The sequence below is a fragment of the Hevea brasiliensis genome, unplaced genomic scaffold, assembly GCF_030052815.1.
Source record: "Hevea brasiliensis isolate MT/VB/25A 57/8 unplaced genomic scaffold, ASM3005281v1 Scaf180, whole genome shotgun sequence".
In the NCBI taxonomy this organism is placed as follows: Eukaryota; Viridiplantae; Streptophyta; class Magnoliopsida; order Malpighiales; family Euphorbiaceae; genus Hevea; species Hevea brasiliensis.
This window is the reverse complement of record NW_026614674.1, coordinates 23758-50927: the sequence shown is the minus strand read 5'-3', so window position 1 is coordinate 50927 and position 27170 is coordinate 23758. Positions and strand designations below refer to the sequence as shown.

General features: G+C 31.7%; 3 protein-coding genes across 8 annotated transcripts; all 3 read left to right on the top strand.

Moving 5' to 3' along the window:
• Positions 1–4076: 4076 nt before the first annotated feature.
• On the top strand, positions 4077–8735 carry LOC110636566 (protein GRAVITROPIC IN THE LIGHT 1-like). 4 transcript variants are annotated; one of them, XM_058141662.1, is made up of 4 exons: positions 4077–4484; positions 4909–5037; positions 6613–6653; positions 7217–8735. In XM_058141662.1, the coding sequence occupies exons 3-4, from the start codon at positions 6651–6653 to the stop codon at positions 8609–8611; spliced, it is 1398 nt and encodes a 465-aa protein (XP_057997645.1). In that variant the 5' UTR covers positions 4077–4484; positions 4909–5037; positions 6613–6650; the 3' UTR covers positions 8612–8735. The 4 variants fall into 4 exon arrangements, with proteins under 4 accessions (XP_057997645.1, XP_057997646.1, XP_057997647.1 ...); XM_058141663.1 differs by having other exon boundaries at positions 6250–6653; XM_058141664.1 differs by lacking the exon at positions 6613–6653.
• Positions 8736–10805: 2070 nt separating this feature from the next.
• LOC110636572 (uncharacterized) lies at positions 10806–17846 on the top strand. Of its 2 annotated transcripts, none has more exons than XM_058141670.1 (7): positions 10806–11087; positions 11428–11499; positions 11614–11781; positions 15062–15232; positions 15627–15836; positions 16130–16218; positions 16847–17846. In XM_058141670.1, exons 1-7 carry the CDS (start codon positions 11000–11002, stop codon positions 17492–17494), a joined length of 1446 nt encoding a protein of 481 aa, XP_057997653.1. In that variant the 5' UTR covers positions 10806–10999; the 3' UTR covers positions 17495–17846. The 2 variants fall into 2 exon arrangements, with proteins under 2 accessions (XP_057997653.1, XP_057997652.1); XM_058141669.1 differs by having other exon boundaries at positions 16844–17846.
• Positions 17847–18913: 1067 nt separating this feature from the next.
• Positions 18914–25341, top strand: LOC110670295 (uncharacterized). Of its 2 annotated transcripts, none has more exons than XM_058141672.1 (4): positions 18914–19125; positions 21386–21508; positions 22091–22253; positions 24467–24586. In XM_058141672.1, exons 1-3 carry the CDS (start codon positions 19089–19091, stop codon positions 22216–22218), a joined length of 288 nt encoding a protein of 95 aa, XP_057997655.1. In that variant the 5' UTR covers positions 18914–19088; the 3' UTR covers positions 22219–22253; positions 24467–24586. The 2 variants fall into 2 exon arrangements, with proteins under 2 accessions (XP_057997655.1, XP_021687977.2); XM_021832285.2 differs by lacking the exon at positions 22091–22253 and adding an exon at positions 25025–25341 and having other exon boundaries at positions 18925–19125.
• Positions 25342–27170: the final 1829 nt, after the last annotated feature.

The following is a 27170-nucleotide window of genomic DNA, read 5'->3' as shown; positions in this document are numbered from 1 at the left end:
TTATACCAACAGGCAAGCGGCTGTAACTGGGCAAAGTCGGTTCAAAGTTGTAAGCTTTTCATTGCCTTTTGGGCAAATTCTTCCTAGCAATAATACCAACAACATTCAAGCTTCCCGTTACCCAGCAGACCAATAAGCGGCACTTTCTCTAGTCTACAGTGAAGCTTTCATGGTGCATGATGATAAATGTAGAAAGGGAAAAGAGAAGAAAGGCCCACTGTGGCTTTATCCTACAAAATGATTTCTAGGCGTTAGGGCATTCTAGGAATAATATATGGGACCCATTTTCTTTCTAATTATAGAGGGAAAATATCATAAAATTATTTTTTTTTTATTTTGACTTTGATTAATCCAAACTCAAGAATTTATAATTATGGATAGCTAAAATTTATTGATTTTAAAATTATTTATTTTAAAGAAAGGCCCACTGTGGGTTTACCCTTATTTTGTCTTGTATATAGATATTAAACTCAGATCAAATTGATTGATTGAATCAATTAATCAGTTCTCAAATCAGTCTGAATTTATAATTGAACTAGATAAGAAAGTGATTCATCGTGACCTGGTCGACCTGAGGGTTGAATCGGTGTAACCCGGCTGTTTCAATTATTCCATAAAATATATAATTTTTTTAGTATTAGTATGGAGAATTGAACTCAAAATCTCATAAAAAATTTTTAAAATTAAAATCAATCGAAATAAGTTGATAGTTATATACTTTTTTTTTTCAATATGTTTATTTTTTTAATATATACTTAATATTTCATAAATATTAAAAAAATATTATACATTTATATAAATTTTTATGTATTATATTACTTGAATACCTTTATATTAAACTTGAAAATACTATTAAAATTTATTAAATATAACTTAATAAAATATTAAAATTTTTATTTAAATAATTAAAATTTAATTAATTAATCATACTTATTTATTTATATTAATGAGTATTATATTTAATTAATTTTTGAGCCAAGTTTAATAACAGGGGTCTTGTATGATTCCCAAACAAAGGATTAAGACAAGGTAGCTGCGAATCCACCTTTTTTCCATTGAGCAAATGAAGTCAAAAACAGAGTGTGTATAATGCCGAGAAGATCTTCAAACAAAATCAATGCAGTAATCACAGCCCTAAATTAGGGTCAAGCAATCATAATCCACCCCCAACACCCCCCACCATAGACGTATGCCACTTCTGAGTCATGACAAGAAGATCCTGCCCTACCCATTAAAAATCAAGAAAACAACGTAAAACGAATTCCTTAATTGGCTTGTGAGTCATTTTCCTTGGATTTTTTTCTTCACTTTCATTAACTTGCTTTCTAAGATCTTTGACGCAAAACAAGGAAAATCCCATAAAAACAAATGAATAAACCCAACATGGGTGACTTTTCTTTACTAAAATTTAATCAATCAAAATGACATTTTATGGCCTAACTCTATACATTAATGAAAAAATTATTATAATTCAAACTCTATTCAACTTAAATTTTTTAGATTTTTAAATGGGGTTTTAGATTTTTCTTATGTTTTAATATATTTGCATGGTTATTTATTTAGTTTTTATAAAATTAGGAAGCAAATAAGTATTAATTTTCTAGTAATATATATATATTGTCGTTATATATTAATATTTTATGCATAAAAAGGGGCTATTAAAAATAATATTACATCAATTAAATAATTAAAATATTACAAATTTATTAGATAAAATAACATTTCAAAAATAAATAGGCCTAGAAAAATCAAGATGGCAAATTCTTGGGCTCTTAGCTGATGTGAAAGGTTATTGATATACGTGTAGCATTTTCGTTAACCGCAACCACACATCTTTAAGGTGAGTTGGTTTCGTTGATTAATGCATGCTTCAACCGATTATGCAACGTGAAAAGTGGAACACAACTCAAGTGATATAACTATGTGTATTTATTGCAAATACATCACCTCACCTAATTATATAAAATTTATTTTTTATTTTATAAAAATTATTTATTTTATAAAAAAATATCTTCTATATAAAATTATGAGTCTCATGTCTTCTGAATATAAAAAAAATTAAAAATTTATACAAAAAAAAAATATTATTTTTAATATTCTTAGTGTATTATATTAATTAGTTGAGATCATACTATTTTTGTGTTTACATAAATATTTTATAATCTTTTCATTTTTTTAAATGAAAATTTATTAAATATATTTAGTTAAATATTTGTAAACTAATAAAATTCTAGTTAAAATATAAATAATTTTTGTATTATTAAATATTAAACTAATAAATAATTTTTTAAAAAAAGCACTATGATATTGAATTATTTCTCAGATTAAAATTGCTTTAATATATAAATTATTAATTTCGATTTTAAATTTAAATCAGACTTTGACTGGACGTAGTTGTTAGCAATCGGTCAAAATGGGGTAGGTGAGATAAGACTACAAAGAAAAACAAAGGCGTAAAAACTTATTTAAGATTACAAAAAAAATAATATTATAAATTTCATTTTATAAATATTAAAAAAATAACTTTTTAGAGGAATTGTAATTAATATTAAAAAATAATTTTTATATAAAATAGATAATAAATACTAAAGGTTTTAATTGTTAGATAAGTTCAAATTAAACTAGTTATTATAAATGCATTTTTTTTTATAAATAATTTGAAAAATAAAAACAATGCTATGATAGGTTATGGATTAGTTAATATTTATGATTGGGTGAAAATAGTTTTATTTTTTTAATTATGTTTTAAAATTTTTTTTAATTTCTGCATATTTCTCTATCAAATTGCATTAGTTACATGTTTGGATTTACACAGCAAGGGAGAATTCATCTATTGTTTCTAATTTTATCTAATAATTTTTTATTAAATTCATATGAAAATGTTTATAAAATGCTATGAGACATGCTAATAATAGTTTTTTCTATACACTTTCTTTTGAATATTTTCATTATTGATTTAGATTTTATTTTTTGAAGTTCGAAATTTATTTTACAGATTGAATAAATTTTGATATTAACACTTTATTCTTTATTTTTAAAATTAAATTATGTGGAAATTAATAAAACAAAACTATTTGATAAATGAAATTTCTTTTAATGGAAAATTTTAAATTTGCTAAATTTATTAAGACCATATTCAGTAATATTAATTATTTTAGTAGCTATTTAAGTAGCTGTCAACTGATTTGCTAATTGTTAATAGTTGATTATTTATATAGTGATTTAAAATATTTTTATTATTAAATATAAAATTAATTGTATCATTTTATTGATAACTCTATTCAAATAGCACTTTCAACTTCTAAAAGTTAAGGTTATGAATAATAACTTTTTTATGAAGTATCCACTCAACTTTTAAATACTATTATAAACATTATCTATTAAACAATATAAATAAGAGAAGCCTTATTTTAACTATAATTAAAATATTAAATACTATCTTAAAAACAGTTGTTAAATAAAATCTAAGAAACTTAAATTAATATAATCCATTAAATAAAATTTAAATTAATGAATATATTTGAAGTTATATAAATGTAATATATATACCCATAATAAATGAAGTGTATAAAAGAGAGTGTAAGAAAATTTATTAGAATTTTCTAAAATGCTATTAAATTAAATGAAAATAAAAAGAGAGAGATAATAAATTTAGTAATTACAAAAGGAAATTAATTCAATTAAATTAAAAGCTTTTTTTTTTCCAATTTGAGTCCAAAGAAAAATTGTTGCTGTTACGGTGTCGTCTTACCCCAAAAAAAAGGCCAAGATTGTAATTTCCAAGCACATTGAGATTACAACTGTCAACATCATCAGCAATTTTGTGGGCTCCATAAATGTCTGACTGTTTTGCCACGTGCCTGAAAACAGCTAAATATAAATAACACGTACGTTTCCCTTAAAGTGGAAGCGTTCACACACAAGACTCTTTATAAAGCCAAACACGAACCTTTCGTTTTTCCCCATTCACCAACGAACCTACGTAAGGTCTATTGCATGTCAGATCTTTCGTATGAAATCTCAAAAATACTCCTACCATCTTTCCAAACTGGAAGCACTACCATGTCTAAACGGCTAGGTAATTTCTACAAAAATGAAGGGTAAGATCGTAACCAAGAATAAAATACCAAACACAGGCCCAACCCAAATCTTCTTTTAATCCCCAATGGGCGGACAGTTTCCTAGTCTCTGTCCTGTTTGGTCTTTTCATATCACTACTCCACCTTCGAGCTTGGATTTTTTTGATTTTTCTCTCTTGGAGAGTTGGACCTCTAGCGAGAGCTTTTTATTTATTTATTTATTTTTATTTTGTCTCTCTCTCTGAAATGGCAATGGCGATTTGATCTCTGCTTCAAGAAAAGCAGTTTCTTGATTAGAGTAATTTTGGAAAAAATCAGCGAAGAAGTTGTAGAGAAGAGCTGTGTCAGTTTTTTTTTTTGGTCAAACTGAAAGAATTTTTGGTGAAGCTTCATCTCTTTCGTCAGGTAAGTTAGAGCTGTAACTGGTGACTTCTCAACAAACTTTCTTCCTTTTGATGTTTTTTGTTTTTCTTTCTTTTGTTGGCTTTTCTCTGGTTTTTTTTTGGATTTAATATTTTTTTTTTCCTTCTTGGATATGGAGAATGGCTTATATATTCGGTTATGGCTGTACTGTATGTATATACCTAGCTAGCCTCGCTCTCTTCTTCTCCCCCTCTCTATATATCCACATATACCTTATCCTGAAGAAGAGTTTTGAGTGTTATGATCGTCGTTTTGGGCTTCTTCATTGATCGTTTTGGAGTTTCGTTCTGTAAACTCCTGTTTTTTCTTCTAAAAAAAAGTTTGGTAGGCTTTGGAGATTATTTTTCTTAATGTAGTGGTTTTTATTTGTTTGATTGATGATTGATTTGTTGTGGTTTAATTGCAGGGGTTTTGGTCTTCGGCCTTTGTTTGTAGAGGGGTCAATAGCGGGGTCGGCCGTCGGTGTCGGTCTCTGTACCTTGAGATTTACGTTTATATGAAGAGAAATTGACGAAATCTCTCTGCATAATCAAAGGTACGGTAATCGAATGGCTAATAATGCTGGTATTTTATTATAATTATAGCTAGCTATTAGATGGTTAAATCTTAGCTTGAAAACGAAAAAAAGAGTAAAAGACGCACTGTTTCTCGTGGTATATTTGTGTTTTTACTGTGTTAATGCATATCGGCATATAAATTGTTTTACCAAATTACTATTTTTGGCCCGTGTACGTGTGAACTACTGCACCTTACTAGGTAGGCACGTGCCTCACACGTTTTCGCATTGAAATGTGAGCCGTGCCTGCTATTTTTTTATACGACCTGTTTGGAATTAAGTCTCAAATTAAAAAATATTAAAATTAATAAATTAAATTTGACATATTTTAATTATATAAATTTTAAAATTAATTAAATAACTTTTTTAAATAATTTTTTGTCAATAAGACTAGTGATGGAGTGTTAGTACGAGTGGTGTATGTTTCATAAAACAAGAGATTAATATCAAATTTAAAACAAAAAGATTGATTGAGTGTACGGAGGTGGGTGATTGCTTTTATAATTTTTCAGTTAAGGATTTAATTGGAAAACTGTAAAACGATGGAGTTTTACTTGTACAAGATTGATGATTAGATTAATGATTTGGACTTGATCCAAACCCATTTTTGCATTTGTAAAACTATGTAGATTCAGCCTACTAAGTTGGCTATTTGAAATCCATTAGTGTTTAGCTCTTCAATTCCCCTGGAGCCTTCGTTGAAACTAATCTTTTTTTTTCCAAAGTGAGCTTAAATTTCTGGTAGCATGTGATTGTGCTTTGAAGCTATCTTATACAGATGATGATCATTGGATTACAAGCATTCAGAAGTTAAAGTGCTTGTATAAGAAGGTAGGATATAAATGAACTTGGATTTGATGCCATCACCGTTAGCCAATCTTATTTTTTTGTCCATTGCATTGCCAACTTCAAAAATAAATTAATTTTGTCAGTATGTAGACTACTTCCTCTGGAAATCAAGTGCTCAATGGTCGTCCACCATGGTCCCATGGATGATACGTATATGGCAACAAGTAACATGCTCATATCAAGAATTGTTTGTGTTCAACATGAAAAAAAATTGGAATATACTCATTTTATTTTCCTGTTCTTATGAAAATATCAACTTTTACTCTTTTTTTTTTTTTGAAGTGAAGCTGAAAGCACAAAAATATACCAATTTTAGTGTTCAATTTTCATCTTTTTCTACAGAAATTGTGTGGCACAGTTTCTTGATGCTATTATAGCAGAACTTCAAATGAGGGGGGGAAAAATGTTATTCATGCTCATTAGTTCTCTTGCTGTGCGGCTTATCCACTCTCTGGTTTTCTATTTTGTTTGGAAGTTGAATAGGACATTGTGGATGAAGCTGACTTTTGATTTCACATGAAGACATGATTGTGCCATAAATAAAATGTAATATAGAATAATAGCCTTCTTTTGCTATTATAGGAGAGGATTTCAAGATTGGATTAAAAATAATTGATTGCTTGTTTCTCCTTGCTGTTAGTGCTGTTTACTTATAATATTATTGCGAGAAAGTTTCTATCCGGACACTGCTGAATTGTATTGTAGGCATAGTTTGACTCCAGCAGAAAGAACTGGAACAAAAGATGGTAGGCAGAACCAGACGAGTTGTGTACTCCTACGCATACGCTTACTTTCCCTTTGTTTCTTTCTTTATAGAATTTCTGTTCTCATTGCAACCGAGGAATCTACTGTTCTTTTGATAGGCATATGGGAATTTTAAATTCATCTTTTAGGCATATGGGAATTTTAAATTCATCTTTTAAGTGTGCTGTCTTTTAATCCATCTTCCTTTGGCTTCTTCTTCTTTGTAGTTATTTTGTTTCCTCTCTTCTCTCCTCTCCTCTCATCCCTGACCCTTTTGCTTTACCCTTCGTTAAAGTTTTATCTTTTACTCTTTTGAAAAGAAGTAAATCAGAAACTCTTTAAAGGTAAACGAACAAACAGAAGGAAATTCTTTCCTCCATTAATGGTCTCGATATAAGTGTCAAAGTATTTTGCTTTTCTCTTTTCTTCAATGCTCTCATCATCACTGCTATCTTCTTGAATCTTTATTGTCGCAACTTTTTTTCATCTTTTAATTTAAAGTCACTTAAAATCTTCATTAAGTTATGCTTTTATCATCTCCATCATTTGTTGTATCTATCTGCAGATGGATTCTGTGAAACTATCTTCCATGACACCAAAAAAGAGTAGATTGGCACGCACAGTTGCGAAAGTTCTTCATCTTCGAGCTGCAACTGGGATTGCTCCAGTTGATGGTGTGCAAAAAGTCAAGTCCCAGGAAAAGGTCAAGGATGATAAGAAGATAGGCAACAAGAGCACAGTCAGTCTGCGCCAATCCTTCAAAATCAGCAGTGATGAGGAACACCAAAGGAGTTTGGCTATGGAAGCTCTTCTTGCAAAACTGTTTGCCAGCATTTCCTCTGTTAAAGCAGCATATGCTCAGCTACAGTGTGCTCAGTCTCCTTATGACGTTGATGGGATCCAAGCAGCTGATAAATTGGTAGTTTCCGAGTTGAAGAATTTAGCTGAGTTGAAGCAGTGTTATATTAAAAAACAGTTCGATAATTTGTCAGAGACTACTATGCTGTTGGCTGAAGTTCAGGAGCAGAAGTGTGTTTCAAAGACCTATGAAATTATGGGGAAGAAATTGGAGTCTCATTTGAGGCTCAAGGATTCTGAGATCATATATCTTAAAGAAAAATTGGAGGAATCCAATAGACAGAACCAGCTACTTGAGAAGAGATTAAATCAGAGTGGACAGCTGTCTATGCCTGACAATCTTCACCGATCAGGTCTGAGTCCTAGTCATTTCCTAGCAGTTGTTAGGTTTACAGTGAAGTCAATCCGAAGCTTTGTCAAGTTGATGATTGATCAGATGAAAGCTACCGATTGGAATCTTGAAGCTGCAGCCAATTCGATTGTACCGGACGTGGTCTACTGGAGAGCTGATGATAAATGCTTCGCGTTTGAATGCTTTGTTTGCCGGGAAATGTTTGATGGTTTCAATTTGCCAAACTTCTCCCTTCCAAGCGATTCTTTACCAGAGAGAAAGAATAAGCAACGTCACTTTTTCAGGAGATTTACAGAACTAAAATCTGTGAAAGCTAAGGAATATCTTGCAGAGTATCCCAAGTCGACATTCGCAAAATTTTGCCGGGCCAAGTACTTGCAACTTGTTCATCCCCAGATGGAAACATCATTCTTTGGCAATTTGAGCCAAAGAAGCATCGTGAATTCCAGTGAATTCCCTGACACCAACTTCTTCACTTCATTTGCTGAAATGGCAAGGCGGGTGTGGCTACTACATTGCTTGGCCTTTTCCTTCGAGCCAGAGGCCTCAATCTTTCAAGTACGCAGGGGATGCCGTTTTTCTGAAGTTTACATGGAATGTGTATCAGAGGATGCACTGCTTTCGTCCGAAAATGCACTAGAGGTTGACCCACCAGTTGCATTCACTGTAATTCCAGGCTTTAGGATTGGTAAAACTATTATACAGTGCCAGGTCTACCTCTCTCAAATGCAAAGCAGGATAAATCGGTGATCTTTCAATTCATGGATAACAGAGGACGAAGAATAATGAATCAAACCGGAGGCCATAGTCATGATTCTTCACGGGTAAGAGTCAGTTGGGGCTAGTGAGTAGCCTGATAGCTTTGTGTTCCTTGTGGGGATAGCTTTGTGTTCCTTGTGGGGGCTCATTGATGCTTAGTTTCCATCCGACGATTAGGAGATCATCTCACAGCATCAAAGCGGGAACAGCAGGCCATGGTCATGATTTTTCATCTTTTGTTTTTTTAGTAATAGTTAGGTGATGAAGAAGTGTGGCTTGGCTACTTGCCTTGTTTTGTTTTTTAGTGTCCAATTTGAAATGGAAAAGCGCGTAGAATGGACCGTTGTGGTAGGATGACGGGGGGCAACATTTGATTTTATTATTTGAATTATGGAAGACATCAGACATGCTCGCAATTTTGTTAATATTAGGCAAATGACAGAGGGATTTGTTTAGTAAGTTTGCCTCGTTTCCCTATGTTATGTAAATAAAAAAATATATGGTGGGGGACTTTTTTATTATAGGTATGTGTTCGCAGTATCCAACTTGGTGCTCTCCCTGTCATTCTGTCTCTTTCATTTGTTATATAAATTACTTTAATTTTTCTTGTTTTGGAAGTTGAGATATGATATGTTTTAAATTTATGATGAATCATTAGACGTTGTGCCAGTTTGGGTCCCCAAGCAACATGATGGTGATGATGCCTACTTTATTTCAATTTGCTCCGTCACAGACTAACATTTGACCACAAGACTGATGAACACTTTCCGTTTAAGGATCGTGTCACGGAGAAATTTTTTAGGTAGGCTTTAATCTATCAACTTACCTATAAGACTAGTCCTATTAGAAAGACAATTTGTAATCAATCTATCCCTAAATTAACTTTTCAAGCCTCTTAAGCGAGCAAAAGGCCCAACAAAAATTAAAATGGGCACAAAATAAATCGCCATAGAAGATCAACCCTCAATTTCTGGTTGAGAAAGTATCGCAAGCCCAAGGCGCTGAAATATGACTCTGCTCTGCTGTAGAGAAATCTTACACTCTCAAGATTGGGTCGCCCAAAACAGATCCATCACCAGCTTTGATTAATCGAATATCTAATTTTGCCCCATACATTGCCATTCTTATGCATCACCTCCTAATAAATGGAAAAAAAAATCTAGTTGATGAGGGTGGGTGGGGTCTTGCAGAAAGAAATGGATTGTACGAAGTGGACGGTTGTGGTAATATTAATACTAGGGAACAGTTGTGGACAATCCATTCAATAAATTTGTTGTGGTCCTTTCTATTTCTCCAACACAATCTGCCTATTACCTTTATTTCTTGCATTTATTTCTTGGTTAGAACTACATATAAATAGATCATAAAATCAAAATTCGGTTTTTAAAAAAAAAATATTTGATTTTACCATTTCTATTTCTTATATGTTGGGGCTGGGTTGAGAAGGTCCACTTGCTATATTCTGGGCCTTGCGGATCTATCTAATTTATGAAAGCTATGGCCTCTGTGCGAGACTATTGTTTATGTTCCACCTTCTCTTTGCATTTTATTGTTATTGAGAAATATATTAATTTAAAAATAATTAAATTTTATGTTTAATTAAATTGTAAGTTTAAGAACATATAATTTGAAATAATTTCATTTGAGTCACCCTCATGAGAATGCATAGTAATTTCTCATGTATAAATAAACAAGCCTCTTGATTTTTGCCGATCCTTTAAAATTCTACTTTAGTCTTTTGAAAAACGATCCCACTTTTATTGTAAGAAAAAGGAAAAAAAAAAAAAAAAGCAATGTCCAGATCGGACTACCGAGTTAAATTAGAAGCCGGTCCTTACCATGGTCCGATTAGTATTCATATTTCACACGGCCTAGGTTTGAAAATTTTCAAAAAAAATATTAACGTTACGAGCATGAATATCATTATAATTAAATAAGAAATAAATCTTCTTAAAAAAGTGCTTTTAAGAAAAAAATTAATTTTAGTGCATGTGAATTAATTTGAAAATATTTAAACAAAAATTTCGTGCAAATATAACGATTTCAACACTGTGATGGGATTCTGGGTTTCTTCAATTTACTGCAATGGGTAATGATTGAACCGGGGTTGAGTGGGTTAACATGGGAACCTGAGGCCTCCCTCGAGACCGGTTTAATTCCAGATCCGGTTTTAAAAGGAGGTGCATGTAATTGGAGAGAGAGAGAGGGAGAAAAGCTGCTTTGCCCCTTCTCTTGCTGCTTCCAGGCCACTAACTCGCTGTACTAGCAGAACGCACGGCTTCTAACAAACCGGTTCATGCTCTCTTGAAATTCTAACCCTTTATAACTATCAGCTGATCTTTCTCTCTCTTCTTCAGTTTAGCCTGTTTCGGAAGAGCTATGAGAAGATCCCATTTCTGTTTTGCTTCTGTAATAGCACTTTTGGTTGCTTATACTTTTCAATTTCAAGTTCAAGCTGCTCCTGCAGGTCTCTCTCTCTCTCTCTCTCTCTCTCTCTGCTTCTGCTTTTATTTATTCTTTTGATCTGTTTAGTAAATGGTATGCTTATTTACTTTAATACACTCTTTTTTGCTTTAATAGATTGTAATTTGTAGGAGTCTTTTGCATTGTTTACACTGCCACTTGCTGTTTTCTCATGGTGCTAAATTCCCTAGGCCAAACCAACCCATCTCTTTGTTGGCCTCTTGAGTAGTTGTAAAATTATGTTCAAATCTTTGTTATGATCTGGTTGATTAATGGGCATGCCTTTTTTCCACTCTCTCTCACCTATAGTTACATTTTTTGGTTTTTAAATTTTGGGTACTCAGGGCTATTAATTAAGCGCTTGTCTTCTATTCTTAAATGGACTGCTAGATCATCCTCCAAAACACCCCAGTCAGGTAATTTGACTAGTAATACCTGCCATTTTGCCCCCTTTCTATATAAAAAGAAATTTAGTTAGTTAATGATCAATCTCTTTCATATTTTACCATGGAGTTTTTGTTTTTAAGCAGATGGAAATGTTCTTCAATTTGAAGATGGGTACTTAGTGGAGACTATTGTGGAAGGAAATGAAATTGGAGTTGTTCCTTACAAAATCCGTGTCTCTGAGGATGGTGAACTATATGCTGTTGATGAAGTTAATAGCAAAATTGTCAAAATTACTCCACCATTGTCCCAATGTACGTTTGCTTTGCTCATTTCCTTTTCTTTCATTTCTTTCTTTCTTTCTTTCCATTTTTACTGATTTTATGCTGTGTTTGAATGGTAAGAAAATGCTGCAAAACTCTTCAACATAATTGTTATGTGGGATAGGGGGTCATAGTAAGGCGAAATATCATCCACTAGAATTATATAAAATGTACTTGTTCATGTCCAGGAAAGACGGTGGAGTCATAATGGTGGAGTCATAATGGTCTCACTTAAATAACACCTCCTTAGACAGTATTTCCTGGACATGCACTTTATACAATCCTAATAGAATTAAACCACTAGTAAGTACCGTTTTCCCATAACACTACCACGGTACTAAGGATTTATGCCACGAAGGCATAGATAGTTAGGAGTCGCTATCCGGGTAATAACCGTGCTATATTCAGTGTTTCTTTCGAAGGTCATAGATGACAACTTACTCCTTGCAGAGTTTTCACAACCGTCATTACCATAGCCCAATGTTTAGGTTCGGGATAGTGGGTACGTAAGGGAAGGTGTTAGGCACCCCTTACGCTTGGTCTAACCTCGTTAATTCGAGTGTCAGTCCTCTACTAATATTTCTAGAAATCTTGTTTATTATTCCTTTATTAAACTTTATTTTAAAAATGTAATTCTAATCCTACTACACGCAAGTAATACACGCAAGTAATTCACAAAAGGGTTGTTGTTTATAAATAATTTTTATGCATAAGTAATTCCTATCTATGGGGTTGCTAATTATTTAAATGATATTTACCAGATGACTAAAATTAATTTATTATTGAGAATTTAATTTACAAACAAATTCAATTTTAAATAACCTTAAGTTTTTATTTAAAATAATTAATTAATTTTTCACCAAGTTACCCTAAGGATAATTAAACTAAATTAATTATGTACATATGTAATTTATTCTAATATCACATAAGGCCCAAATAATCACAACCTAACAAAGATTTCTAATATGTAAATTTATTTTATAATTACCAAGTATTAAATTAAATTTATTTTACATGCCAATGTTAGTTTAATTTATAAATAAGATTAATTTTAATTTACCAAGTATTTATTTAAATTAATTACATAAAAAAGTTAGTTAAATTCAAAAAAAAGTTAATTTTAATTTATCAAATAAAAATCCTATTATTACTATATTTTCATGTCAATAATTATTTTAAGAATTTAGGATTACTTATTTGTTAGTAATTGCAGTTGCCATTGGGGCAAGTTACCCTAAAAAAATGGCATTTTCTTCATGATATCTCTTTCTTCTAGTATGACAATGATATCTGTTGCTTACTCCCATTTAGTTCCATGTAAGTTCCATGCAAATGCACTCTTTGGTACTTACCTTAGAGCTACTTACAATTTTGTTTGTCGTAAAAAATAAAGAAACTAAAGAAAATAAAGGAAATAAAGAAAATAAGAAAATACTAATAATAATTCACATTGGATTCTAACTCTAGTCTCCTAAAGGGGTTAAAATTCTTAATCAGTTACAACTACCTAATGGTCTCAGTCTTCTAACATGATACAAACACTTCATAACACCTCTTGAATTAAAAGAACACAGAAAAAATGATCAAATATCAATTAAAACCCAAGAAAATACAAGAATATGTATAAACATACAATTTCTTAATTCTGGCAGAATAACAGTAGCAAGAAGTCTGATTTTCGAAAAATAGTTAGACATATCTAAAAATCATGAAAAAATTACAGAAGATAGCCAACACATCATACAAGATCATAAAGTTTATAAACAAACAAAACCCTAGCCAAATAGTCTACACTAATTATAACTTTTTCGAGTGACAGAATCGCACTACTTTTTTGTAAAATTCATAACTCATCAACCACAATAGATATGAATGCGAAACCAATTGGAAAAGATTCATAAGATTCTGAAATTAATTTTAGACACCAGATTTACACTAAAATATTAATAAACAAGGGAGATATGAGATTCAAAATTCGGGTATACTGCAAATCAGTTTTTGCATGAACCCTAATTTCAAATAGCCATAACTTATAAAATACAAAAGATTTTTCAGTAATTCTTGAGCCTAAAATTAATAAAATTTCGTCTAAAATATGAATATAATTTTTTAAAAATTTTTACAGATACATAAGATAATAGAAAGTAATAAAAACTTAGGAGACAGAAAACTGAATATGTGCAGAGTTGTGTATCCCTTCAAATTAAACATGATTACATGATTCACATTAACATGCAAGATAAATTAAAAGACAAAGAACATAAAATTAAATATTACATGGCATAGATCTTGAAAAGAAAATAACAAAAACTAACCTTTAAGAAATCTTGCAAGAATATCTTACTGAATAAAAGAAAAAAAAAAAGAAAGAACTAAAAGAGTTTTTGAATATCTCTCTAAATCTCCTATAGCTCTAAAATATCTCTAAAAAACTCTAAATTTTTTGAATCTTTTCCCTTTTTTTTCCCTTTTCCTTTTTTTTTTTTTTCTTTTTTTTTTCTCCTTTTTTTTCCTTCCTTTTTTTTTAAGGTATTTATAGGGTTTTGGGAGAGAGAGGTGTAATAGGGTTTGGAGTCATCAGGTGATAAGTTTTAGATAACTTAAACAACTGAAGTTGCAGAATTTGAGTGAAACTGGGATATAGGTGTGGTGTTCCAACCAATAGGATGAGAGGGAAAGGGGGGCCGCACCAATAGGGAATGAGGAAGAGGTATGGTGGGGTTTGGAGTCCTAGTGTGATAAGGTTCAGATAGGTTTAGGAATTTGGGTGAGACTGAGATATGGGTGATATGTGCCCCTAACACCATTGGATTTCCTTATTGGCAGAAAGGGACAATTTCTCTTTTTTTTTTTCCCCTTCTTCTCCTTGTACTTCATTAGCCAGTTTACATTCAAGTCTAGCAGCCAGCATGGTGTTCCTTTTTTCTTATGAGAGGAAAACATAAGAATCTTATCAATAAAGTGCCATACTGCATCTACAACTAAATAGATCCCCCTGGATGATAATATGAAATTTGCTTCGAGAGCTATTAATAATACCTGTTATTCATAGCCCCAAAAACATGGAATTCTGGCCATGTTTGGTGCTCTTTTTTGCTTGATGAGGAAAGGGGGGTTCTAAAATTTATTAACTAAATTGAACAATTGGGAATATGGGATTTAATGTTTTATTTATTTTATTTTATTTTATTTTATTTATTTATTTATTTTTTTGGGGGGGTGGGTGGGTGGGTCAGGTCATACATTGTGGTCTTATTTTTTGTTATTGCAGACAGTAGGGCAAGATTGGTGGCTGGTTCATTTCAAGGTTATACAGGGCATGTGGATGGAAAACCAAATGAAGCCCGTTTCAATCATCCCAGAGGTGTAACCATGGATGATAAAGGGAATGTGTATGTCGCTGATACCTTGAATCTTGCCATCAGAAAGATTGGAGATGCTGGTATGCACAGTTTGTCTCAGACGCTAGGTTGTGAACATTTATTTTGCTTAGCAACTTTTTTTTGTTTTTCCCAATTGAACTACAAATCAAAAGTGTATCTACATAAAGACATGCAAACAATTTTTGAGAATCTATATTATCTACTTATGATGCCAGCATGTGCCATCTGTGAGAATGGAGATGCTGGTATGCACAGTTTGTCTCAGACAGTAGTGAACATCTATTTTGTTTGGCAATTGAACTGCAAATCAAAAGTGCATCTCGTTAAACACATGTAAACAATTTTTGAGAATTTATATCTACTTATGATGTCAGCACCATTGGAACTTCTTCAAAGTTAAAATCTTGATTGTATATATAAAATAAAGATGTTGAATATGGAATTCGTTTGCAGGTGTGACAACCATTGCTGGTGGGAAATCAAATATTGCTGGCTACAGGGATGGACCTAGTGAGGATGCAAAGTTCTCAACTGATTTTGATGTGGTATATGTTCACTCCACATGTTCTTTGTTAGTTGTTGATAGAGGAAATGCTGCTCTTCGACAAATCTCACTCAACCAAGAAGATTGTGATTATCAGTCCAGTTCAATTACTGCTACAGGTTTGGTCCCATATAATTTAATTAAATATGATTTTTTGAAGAATTACTTACACCATATTAAGAATTCAGATCCATATGATCTCTTTCATGAACTTAGACCATCTTTATTGCATATAATTTCCATAGAGACTGTGCTCCATTATGGAGGACATGCCTATAAGTGAGATATTGCAGGAAATAGGTATGTTGGCTTTTATTCAGAAGCAATGAAGAGAAGACCTTCATCACATAGGTTTTGAATTCCCTTTGGGATTGTCTATTGCTTACTTAGTACTAAACGGGTCTTTTGGCAGATTTCCTTATGGTTGTTGGGGTCGTCTTGGCTGGATATGTTACATGTATGCTTCAACAAGGATTTGGGCCTTCTTTCTTCTCAAGAATGGTATAATTTTTGCTTTGGAATTTTATCTATAATTTTTATGATCTCTAATAGATATAGAAAGTGAAAAATTTAAATCCTTACCGTCCAATGCCTTTAGTAGCCTATCAAAGTATAATGTATTTTTCTCTCTTCTAATAGCCAAATGTGTAAAGTTGTGATTTAACACTAGGCTACCAGAAAGGTAATATTTTCAAGCAAAGCTTTTAAAAGCTCAAATTAACTTTAAAATCCAAATATGCAGTTTGACGATGGTGTTTTTTTCTTTTGTCCTTTTTTTTTTTTTTATATAAATTACTACCGGCTCTGACACTTTCTTATGCTGGGATGAGATTTGTCATCAATCAGGCTTCAATGCTTTTTTTGTAGTTTTATTACTCTTAGAAGTTGATCTGGGAAGGTTGCATTTATTTTTCTGCCTCAATGAATATATGAATTCTCATTCACTTTAGGCTCCAGGCGGATAGACATGGATTTTAAATGAGAGTATTTGAAGTTGACATTGTCTTAAAATTTTATGCCTTTTCATTTGAAACACAAATTCAAATCCACATTCTTACTTTCCTATCCAAATGCAGTAGATAATCTTTCATGTATTTGTATTAATCTGATGCCTGTATTAATGCAGCAGCAATATTCAGAGGGTGAATTTATGGAGTACCCAAGTATGGAGAAACCGACTCCTATCACAGAGAGCATGAAAGAGGATCCTAAGTGGCCCTCTTTTGGACAGCTTATTATTGATCTTTCGAAGCTCGCACTTGAGGCATTGGCTAGCATGTTCCTCTTCTTAATCCCTTCATGGTTCAGATCGAGTGGATCCAAAGGCCTCACACCATTGAAAGATTCCCTAAGGATGCCTGAGGATGAAGTTGAACCCCCAACAGTGCAGAGGCAGAGTATTCCTGTTCCTTTGTCTGAAACCCGGCAGGTCCATACTCCTGATACTAGTGATAAATATTCAGAAATGAAGCCACCAAAGATCAAGTCATCCAGTTTCAAGGATCCTTCTTTAACAAGCAAGCACCGTTCCTCAAAACGACAAGAATATGCAGAATTCTATGGATCAGGTGAGGTGCCTCCTTCTGGCAGGCCCAAGAGCCACAAAGAGAGAACAAGGCATCGACAACGTGATAAGAGTGGAGAGGTGATTTTTGGAGCAGCCGGGACAGAGCCAACAAAACCTGTTGAAATGAAGCCTGTGAATTATGATAATCCAAAATTTGACCATTACAATATGAGAAGCAAGTATGGATCTGACAATTCCTACCCATTTTGATCAACTGGAACTCGTTTTGGTCTCACATTCAGTTGACATTTAATTAACCTTAAGCAAGGATTTGTCTGTTGGATATAGGGATTGAGGCAGCTCAGGATAATTATTGATCTACCTGCTGCCCCATATGAGGAACATTGAGTCGCTTTTGTTACTTTCCAGAAGGAAACTGATAATAATCTATCATCTTGTTAGGAGCATTGCGGTTAAGAAATTCATCGTGCATGAGGACGAGCTTCTTGTTTGAGACTCGTGTCTTTGTCTTGTTACGGCCAGATAACAAATTTACTAGTAGTAGATTCATGCCAGGCTCATGTCTTCTGTTTGCATAAGCAATCAAGTGTTTTTTTTATGAGATTGGAATGACAAGGTGAATTGTTATAATTACTTATTAAATGGGTAAAGCTTTATTACAAAACCTCTTATCTTTAATTAAAATAATATAAAACTTTTGAATTTTAATTTAAATAATATAAAACTCTTGTGACCTTTAGAGATCCATTTGTAAGTTATTTTTATTAGGGTGATGTTTACTAAATTAAAAAAAAATACGTTTTTTTCATTAATTTAATACTTATTAAGAAAAAAATTAATTAATTAAAAAATAACATTTTATAATTAATTTTTTTTAAAATTTTTTCCCTTATATTGTCTCAACCCTGAAATTATATGGATTAATACTTAACTAATTCAAAACCTACTAGTAATATATATATATATATATATATATATATATATATATATATATATATATATATATATTGATAAATGTTATGTCAATTTAAACGTTCAAAGAATATATAAATTTTATATTATTTAAATTAAAAATTAAAATTTTATATTATAAAATAAAATTTATATATTTTATTATCGTTTGTGTAATTTATTTTTATTAAATATATTATATTATATTATATTACAAATTTTATAATAATAAAATTTAAAATAATTTTCTCAGGACCCTCTTTTTCCCCTTTAACATGATTTATTAATTTTAGTCACCCTTAACATGATTTATTGATTTTACATATGATTGCAGATGATTTTCGATGTAATTACATTAGTAATCATAAACTAATTAAGCATGGTGTTGGATCTCCACACCAACAAATTGAGAAAAAAAAAAAAAAAAAGGAAAATCCATAAACCCTCAATACAAGCAAAAGCGAACGTGACAGCCAACCACCCTTTCCTTTACCTCTCTCCAAAAATTTTCTTATGATTGAGCGATCATCCTTTCTACACAATTCATCCTTTTTTTGTCCTCTACTTAATTTTATAATAATAATAATAATAATTAAATTAATTATTTTTATTATGTCTTCCTATGCAAACTCATCGGATTACGGAGTAGAACTTTTACAGCACACACATACAACTCCCCCGGAACCCAAAAAGGTAATAATAGAACCCGACAATCAATCTATAAATAACCCCTAATAAACCAAAAAAAATAAAAAAAAAATAGAACCCTCTTTGATTCATTTTGACTTCCTTTCAATTTCAATGAAGATTCTTTCTCTCTAGAAATCTCTCTCTCTGTTTCTCTTGATTGAAGTTGCTGCTATTTTTGCTTTTAAAAAAGAGATAAGAGGGAATGGGTTGTGCTGGATCCTCACAGTCTAAAGCAGATGGTGAGCTCACTGTTTCTTTTTATCTCTTTTATTTTCCCGATTTGTTAGTCTATCTGTGTTCCAGAGGTTTAGCTTCTGTTTGGTTTCCGAGAAATTGCAGGAGAAAAAAAAAGCGAAGGAGAATTAATAATGTCTTAGATTTTTTTTTTTTAATGTTGTACTTGTTGTAAAAGCGGATTTGTTTTTTTGGAAATAAAATAAGTTAAAGTGATATTGAACGCCCTTATGCATTGCGGAGATTGTTATTTCTTATGTTCTGATGTGTGATTATTGCAATGTGTTTGCTGATTTTCTTGCTATTTGAAGTTTTGATGAGCTTAATCTAGATATTTTAATTATGAATTTTTCAATTTTAGAGGCTTTCTTGTAGAAGCTGAATTGTGAAATTATGTACTAGGGTTGAATTTAGGATAATTCTTTTTTTTCCTATATTAGGAAATACACTTGGTGTAAAGTTCAACAAAGAACAATTGAAGTTTTTGATGCATGTACTAAGGAAAAATTTGCTGTTTGTTTCCAAGGAAAGGAAAAATGGTTTCACTTCAACAGGTTTTTGAAAACCTAATCTTTTGGCAGCACATTCAATGTCTTGTTTAGTCGATATTAACCAAATCAAAATTCTGATGAACTGCGATTTGGTTTTCCATCATGTATCAAACCTAGTTTCATGCAAGAGATTGAAGATTAAGTAGTACTTTGTTTGACCCATTACAAATGGTAGTTTGTACCCTCCTGCCTCTGTTCCATGCATATATATAACAACACTGGTTATCTTTTTTGTTGAAAATTTGATTGCTCCTACTTGGTCAACTTGATAGTTAGGTAATTCCAATACGAATATAACGTAGTGAGGATTTAAGTAGCATTTCTAATTACAATTTTTGAGTCCCCTTGCTTTGCTGTTCCATTGACTTTTGGAAGATGCTGCATCTATCATGAACTTCATTTGCTTACCATTTTTGTGTAATTGTAGTATAATGGATATCTTTTAGGTTGACCTTTTAAGTTTATATTTCAAGATTTCGCTGTTCGTGCATGCATCTATGTGCTCTTGCATGCGTGGATTTACTTAACCTTTATCCATTCACAATGTTATCCCTTTTCATTTTTTTAAGACTATAATGGATCTCTGTCTCTCTTAGGGGTACGAGACTCAATTAATGGAATTGTATGGATGATGAATGAGAAAAGTAGCAATTAGGACTCCCTCCTTCTCCTTCCCACCACATCCCTTCCCCTCCCCCTCTCTCCTCTTCCCTCTCTGGTGGAATATTTTATCACATTCTAGGTTGTTTTGAAATATATCATAAAATAATCAACCAATAGGCAATAGCACTCAAAATTAAGCAGCAATTTAATGAAAGTCTTCTTTATATCATATTTGTCAAATTAAGATTTGAGTTGAGAATTGAAATCTTCATTTTTGTAAATCGAGAATCGAATCGAATCATAAGATTTGATAAAAATTCTCAAAATTAATTAAAAATGATGTATGTTCTAAAAAATAAGTAAATCAATGTCACAATAACATATTTTAATAAATATAGACTATCATTTAGCTAGTCAGAAGTATACTTTGTAATAGAACAATATATTCATATTATGTTATATAGTTTTATGTTATTATAAATTATGAACTTGTAGACAATGATTATTGTGCATGTGTTGAAACTCTCGTTTAAATTTGATCAAATAATTAAATAATAAAAAGGGATAGCAGGTTAAATTAAAAGGTTGGGATATGTAAACATAAAATGTCATAATTGACAACTATAATTAGAAGAGTAAATTAAAAAAAAAAAAAAGAAAAAGAAAGAAAAGTGAGGGAAAAGAATGGCCGGTGGAAAAAAAAAAAAAGCCTAGGAGAAGGTTTTATGTGCACTTCTCATAATAAAAATAAAGTGAAATCTTAAATTTTGAAACTATATGATCTAACAATCCTCTAGAAAAAGAATCGACCGAATCAGTCTATTCGTTTCTATTCACTTGATCTACTATCGAATCGTAAGATTTAGTCACGATTTAGGTATATTTGTGATTCACCCCATAGATTTGAATCGCTGGGATGGGAAATCAAAATGAATCATACGAATTGAATCGAGAATCGTAAGATTCTAACAATAGTGCTTTATATATACATGTATGTATTGATCAGTGTAATTTATGACAGAACTTGGTAGTCTTAACATAGAACTGAACCTAAAAAGGTAATTGTTGGCTAAGAATCAGGCTAACAAATGGACAATTTGAATTGTTTCAGGGGCTGTGAAGAAGATTCGGAAGCCAAAACCTTGGAAGCATCCTCAGCCTATAACAAAGTCTCAGCTTATACAGTTGCGTGATGAGTTTTGGGATACTGCTCCTCACTATGGTGGAAGAAAAGGTAGGATTCCCATAGACTTTGTTATCAGTTATCACTAATGACATATACTAGAATGCCTTATGGACATCCAGCGCTACGCTTGAGTAGCATATTGTTATAATTGGAGCATAATAATTGTTAATTATATTTTGTGAGTGAGAAGAGGAAGACAGGTGATCCTTTTCTGAGTATGAAAACTTCCCTTGTCTTCTTCTAACTAAAGCGAATTGAAATACAGAAAATTTGGAAATCAAGACTCTCCACAAATAATTATATAAACAAGTGCATGTTTAAAATAGTTGGGAACATTTTAAATGGAGAATCATGGAGAGTTTTGGTATGTTATGTTGCTTTGATTGTGTCACACACCATATTCCTCACCAAACAATACGATTGAACTTAAGAAGTTGATTCGCAAATAGTTTTTTAATGTTTTAATTATGTTGAAAATTCAAATTTGTGTTAGTGTTTGTTTCCGATTTTGTATGTAACCAAAAAGCTATTCACAAGTTTTAAAAATATAAAGTTTCCCTGATAATAGGACTGTTGAGCCTTTATATACAAAGGGTGCATGCCTTCTTAAATATGCAGAGCTTCACGCAGCTATGTTGGTGGTTGACAGTGTAGCTGGTGAATCCAGTGGCAAATTGGGCAGCACTGCTGCTGAAAAGGAAAAAGTTCCACTAGAATTTGCTGATTGGGTCAAAGAAGGAAAAAGGAAGATGAGATAGAGAAGAAAATGGTTTGGTATAATTGAAAGACTAAGGTTTACCACTGGACAATACTGTAAATTTTGTGGATCTGTTAGTCTCTGTTTGTTAGTTTGTTGACGGAGTTTGCATATTTTGTAATTGAAATGCAGTAAAGGCTGATAGTGACTAGTGTTGGGAGTTTGGTATTTGTGTGATTTTTGAGGTTGAACCAATAAAGACACGAGTTATCAGTGTGCTTTGAGTTTTTTAGATTAGGAAAGAAAACCTGAAAAAAAATTTGGAAAGATCTCATGTTGAGACAAAATTAGTAATAATCTGACCGAAATATCAGTAAATAATGGTGGGAGAGAGAAGAACAGAAAAGACATTCAAGAGAGTGAATTTAGGTGATTAGGAGTTTTCTTTTGACTAATAAGAAGCAGCAGACATGAACAGATTTTGAAATTCATTCTTACTTGAGTATTGCTTTTAGATTTTAGGAAGAGATAATGCTTGGTGTGTGCCTTTTTACTTTCTTAAATTATGAACTTTCCATAGGCTACAGTATCATTTGGCTGTGGTGATAATAGCAGAACCACCAGAGTGAAGTCTGAAAAAGTAAAATTCAAGTGTAATTGCACATTGAATTATTTGCATTGGTGCAGGGTATTGAAATGAGAGAGAACAGATCATGCTGATGCCTTGACTTCTAGGATGTAAACTTTGATTTTTGAAAAGATGACCACAATTCCATAACTTGTTCTTGACATTTCAATTTTGGTTCTTCAATTAATAGCCAAAAGCTTCTAAATTCTTTCCATGTAACAATGCATAGACTGAAGATGTGCATTTAATGTTAAGGTTTTGCTTTCTGAGTAATTATTTTGTAGATCATCTATTGCTCCTTTTATTTCCATTTCTGTAGTTATGTTTCTAACCATGCTTAACAATTTTCAATTGCATGTTTGATTATATGTTTTCTCCAGATTTCAATGTCTTAGGATTAGAATGGTGGGAAAACCAGTTTAAGATCATATTTAAAACAAGGGAAGGTAAGGGTGAGAGAAAATTGATGTTCAGTGAAACCCAAGTACCTGTTACCCTTGTACTTATATGCATGAGGAGAGGTCAGAGTGGAATTGTTGTTAAATCTTATATGGGACATAGGCACCACTATTCTTGGATTGAGATTTTTTATTGAAGTCCATAATATATCATTTGAATGTTGGTAACAATGCAAAAATATTGAAAATAGGTGATGTGCAGACTATTGTTCACACTGATATGAAATTGAATTAGAGAATTGACAAGAATAAGATTTCATTAAGTTGCCAATTATAATCAATGGATATAATAGGATATGTTTTATTCTAGCTGTAGGTGCTATAAGTGTTGATAGGGGTTTGATTGGAACTTGGTTCACTTGGATCAAAGGTTTACCCTAATCAGACCTGAATATGCAAGAAGCTGTATATCCAACCCCCACTTGTACGGGGTAGGATGGATTGATAGGAATTGCTCGAGTTAAATGTTGCCATTGCAACATGGCTACCACCCAGCTACCACCTAACTCTTATGTCCATGTTTCATTGTAAATCATTAATTGTTTTACTATCTCATATTTTTATCATTTCAGTGGCTGGTATAATTGCAGTCTTTTTTCATTTCATGATGACTATCATAATGTTTGGAAAAGTATTTTTTTTATTATGGAATTCACAAATATTTTGCATCCTCGTTATGTTTTACCTAGTAATGACTAATGAATTCATTTACAATTACAATTCGACATTTTTAGTTTTATATGGAGCTCATTTCACTTGTCACAAACTTCATCAAATTAATAGAAGTTGTAAATGAATTGGTATTCTTTGTTCTTGTCAATCCTCTCTCTCTTCTGTTCTCTCTCTTGTCCAAATATAAATGATTGAAATTTTAAGTTCTGATAAATGCTATACCAAACCTTATTAATTTGTAATTGAATTTTTAGCAGAATTCTTTTTTTTTTCTTTTCTCTTTTGTTAGAAATAAAATTCATTAATATAGTAAAATTTGTATGGAAATGAAATTATTTGTTCCAATTGGTTCCAAATAACCTATATGTTATGTCACATCATTTAGTCTTGACATGGATTTCATGTGAAGCAAAGTGAAGCAGGCTTGAATTTTACTGTTAATAACAAATTATTTGCTGTCTTAGCATTTCCATGAAAATGTACGTAATATGCTTTGAATTTTTTTATACGCTTAGTTTCACAACATAAATACCAATTTTCCTGTGTGGCAGAGATTTGGGATGCTCTTCGAGCTGCTGCTGAAGCTGACCTAACCCTTGCGCAAGCTATTGTGGACAGTGCTGGTGTAATTGTTCAAAATGCTGATTTGACAATATGCTATGATGAAAGAGGTAGTTAGCCCTTGTTAAATTCTTAGAATTAATTTTTTTTTTTTTTTTTCAATCCTAACCTTCCTGAGAAAACTCTAGGAGTATCTTGGGTAATTACTTTTAGGCTTCATTTGAAATAAATCATTTGCAAGAAAAAAATTCAATTATCATGCTTGATTTCTATTTTTTAAAAATAAAAAATTTTTTAAATAAAAAAGAATTAAATTCTTCTGTTCCAAACAAGATAATTAACTAAAAATAAATTAATTGAATCAAATTCATGTAAAATTCTACTTTCCAAATAAGGGGCCAACCTATGAAATCCACGCAATGCGGATTTACCATCACTTTTGATGCCTTGTGGTAACAGCGTGCTGGATTTTCCTGTATTGAAGTGGTTTATACGATGATATTTTCTGTGCTTTCCATGTTCATGTTGCCTTCAAAATGTGCTTGCAGGTGCGAAATATGAACTGCCCAAGTATGTTTTGAGCGAGCCAACCAACTTAATTCGAGACAATTGATAACAGGGAAACCGATTAGCGGCATTGTGCACAGATTGAATGTAAATCATCATGTATATTATTTCCTATCATACCTTTAATAAAGGAAGGTGGGTCATTTTATGCGTTTGTTGAGACTTTTTTTTTTTTTTTTTATCTGTTCTACTGTAAAACCCTGTTGTCAACTGAACAAGACTACAGCAATTGTTTGGATTTAGTGAAAAAAGATCTTAGTTTTTCCTATCAAAACAGAAGTTAAATTGCTGGACTAAACGATGGTATCAATTAACTTTTTTAACTGTTTAAAAAATTTTATTTTTATTTATTCAATTATTATTTATTTGTCTACCTATTGAAATCTTTCTCTGCTAAAATAAATAATATAACGTTAATTAAGAAAAAAAAATATTTTATTTTTTTTTTTGAATTGATTTTATTTTATAAAAAGTAATAAGCAAGTAAAAAAAAAAAGAAAAGATTAATGAGGAAGAATGGGAATGGAAGTCTCAGAAAATGAAAGATAAAAATCACCACCAAGTCATATCCAACAGAAGTTAAATTGCTGCACTAAAATGCTTACAGCCAATGCATTATCAAAGAGTATCAAATGATAATAATAATAATAATAATAATAAAGAGCAAAATTAGAAAAGCAGTCATTCCCACAATCACTGATTTTTTTTTTTTTTTTGTCAAAGTTAGAAATACACATAATAAATATTTAGGGACAAGAATTAAATGCATAAGTGATGATGCTAATGTAAGTACATTAATTTAATCCGCCATGTAGCTTGCATGGTGCCAGCGCATTTTATTTTATTTTTCAAATTTATTGAGGAATTTTTGTCTAAGACTGTACGGGTGCATGCGCCGCATTACTCTCATCCCATCCCATCCCATCCCTCAGAAAGGGCAGGCCTAAGTAATTGATTGCCCACGAAACAAGATGCTTTCACGTGCCTGAAGGAATTATTTCTGCTCCATTATCTCGCTATGCGACAAGTTAAAGGTGACTCGTGAATGTCAAGTGAGAGATACTTTTGAGGGATTTTTCCATACGGTTAATTTCTTGATAGGGTAAATTACGATTACTCCCTTCATCCTATTTCAATAAGCTTTCATTGAAGTTATTATTACTCAAATATATGGCTTCCGAGTATCGAAGAATTCAAATGGTTGATTGATAGATCAGGGTTCGATGTATACAGTTTTGGGGTTATGTTGCTAGAGATCCATGTGTTGCAAGTGAAGTGTTGTATTTGGATTGGGAGATCAAGAGGAGGCACTTAATGGATTAGGTTTATGACTGTTTGTACAACGAGAAGTTAGATAAGTTGGTAGAAAATGATGATGCAGCAAGACGAGACAAAATTAGATGGTGATGACGACTTTGAATAAAATCTAAATCGTATCGCCCTGTGTGCTTGTTTTGTCTAGTCAATAATAAACTGCAGTGCATCAGCGATGCACGGTATAGAATTTGGATGAGACATTTCAGTGAAAGCCAGTACGACTGCATGAGCTCAACATTACACCACTATTTTTTTTATGCTAGAAATTAAACTCATTTTGCCAGTTTACGTGATTTGAAATTTCATAGTGAAGGCCTAACTAGCGAACTCTTCTGCAAAGCCCGACTTATTGCAGATTCCTTACATTCCTTCTCATTCTGATTTCTTGGGTTGGGAGCAATAAATTAAACATTCAAGAGACTTAAATATTTTTATTAAGTTTTAAAAATATATAATTTATTTTTATTTCAATATATATATATATATAATTTGTTTTGAATAAATTAATTATTAAATATACATAAAAATTAACAACCTTCAGTAGATCCATACAGCATTCATTCAAGTAGGACTTACCAACATTGGAATGAATAGAGAGTATAAGAATTTGTTTGATTTCTTAATTTTGCAATAGAAATAAAAAGAAATTAAAGAGAAAAAGAAAAGATGAATATTTTTTATTATACTATTTGATGACCTTGTGAGATAAAGTGAATAGAAAATTTATTTTTACTACCATATCCTCATCATGAAGTAACCTTTTAATATTTGACTAATTGGAGAGATTTTCTTTAGGTTTAGAGAAAAACT

Coding starts and splice junctions, on each gene's coding strand:
- LOC110636572 (XM_058141669.1), top strand. CDS start 11,000: ATGAGAAGATCCCATTTCTGTTTTGCTTCTGTAATAGCACTTTTGGTT. Junction 15,837..16,129: donor CAGTTCAATTACTGCTACAG/GTTTGGTCCCAT, acceptor GTCTTTTGGCAG/ATTTCCTTATGGTTGTTGGG. Junction 16,219..16,843: donor CTTCTTTCTTCTCAAGAATG/GTATAATTTTTG, acceptor GTATTAATGCAG/CAGCAATATTCAGAGGGTGA.
- LOC110670295 (XM_021832285.2), top strand. CDS start 19,089: ATGGGTTGTGCTGGATCCTCACAGTCTAAAGCAGATG. Junction 19,126..21,385: donor CTCACAGTCTAAAGCAGATG/GTGAGCTCACTG, acceptor GAATTGTTTCAG/GGGCTGTGAAGAAGATTCGG. Junction 21,509..24,466: donor TCACTATGGTGGAAGAAAAG/GTAGGATTCCCA, acceptor CCTGTGTGGCAG/AGATTTGGGATGCTCTTCGA.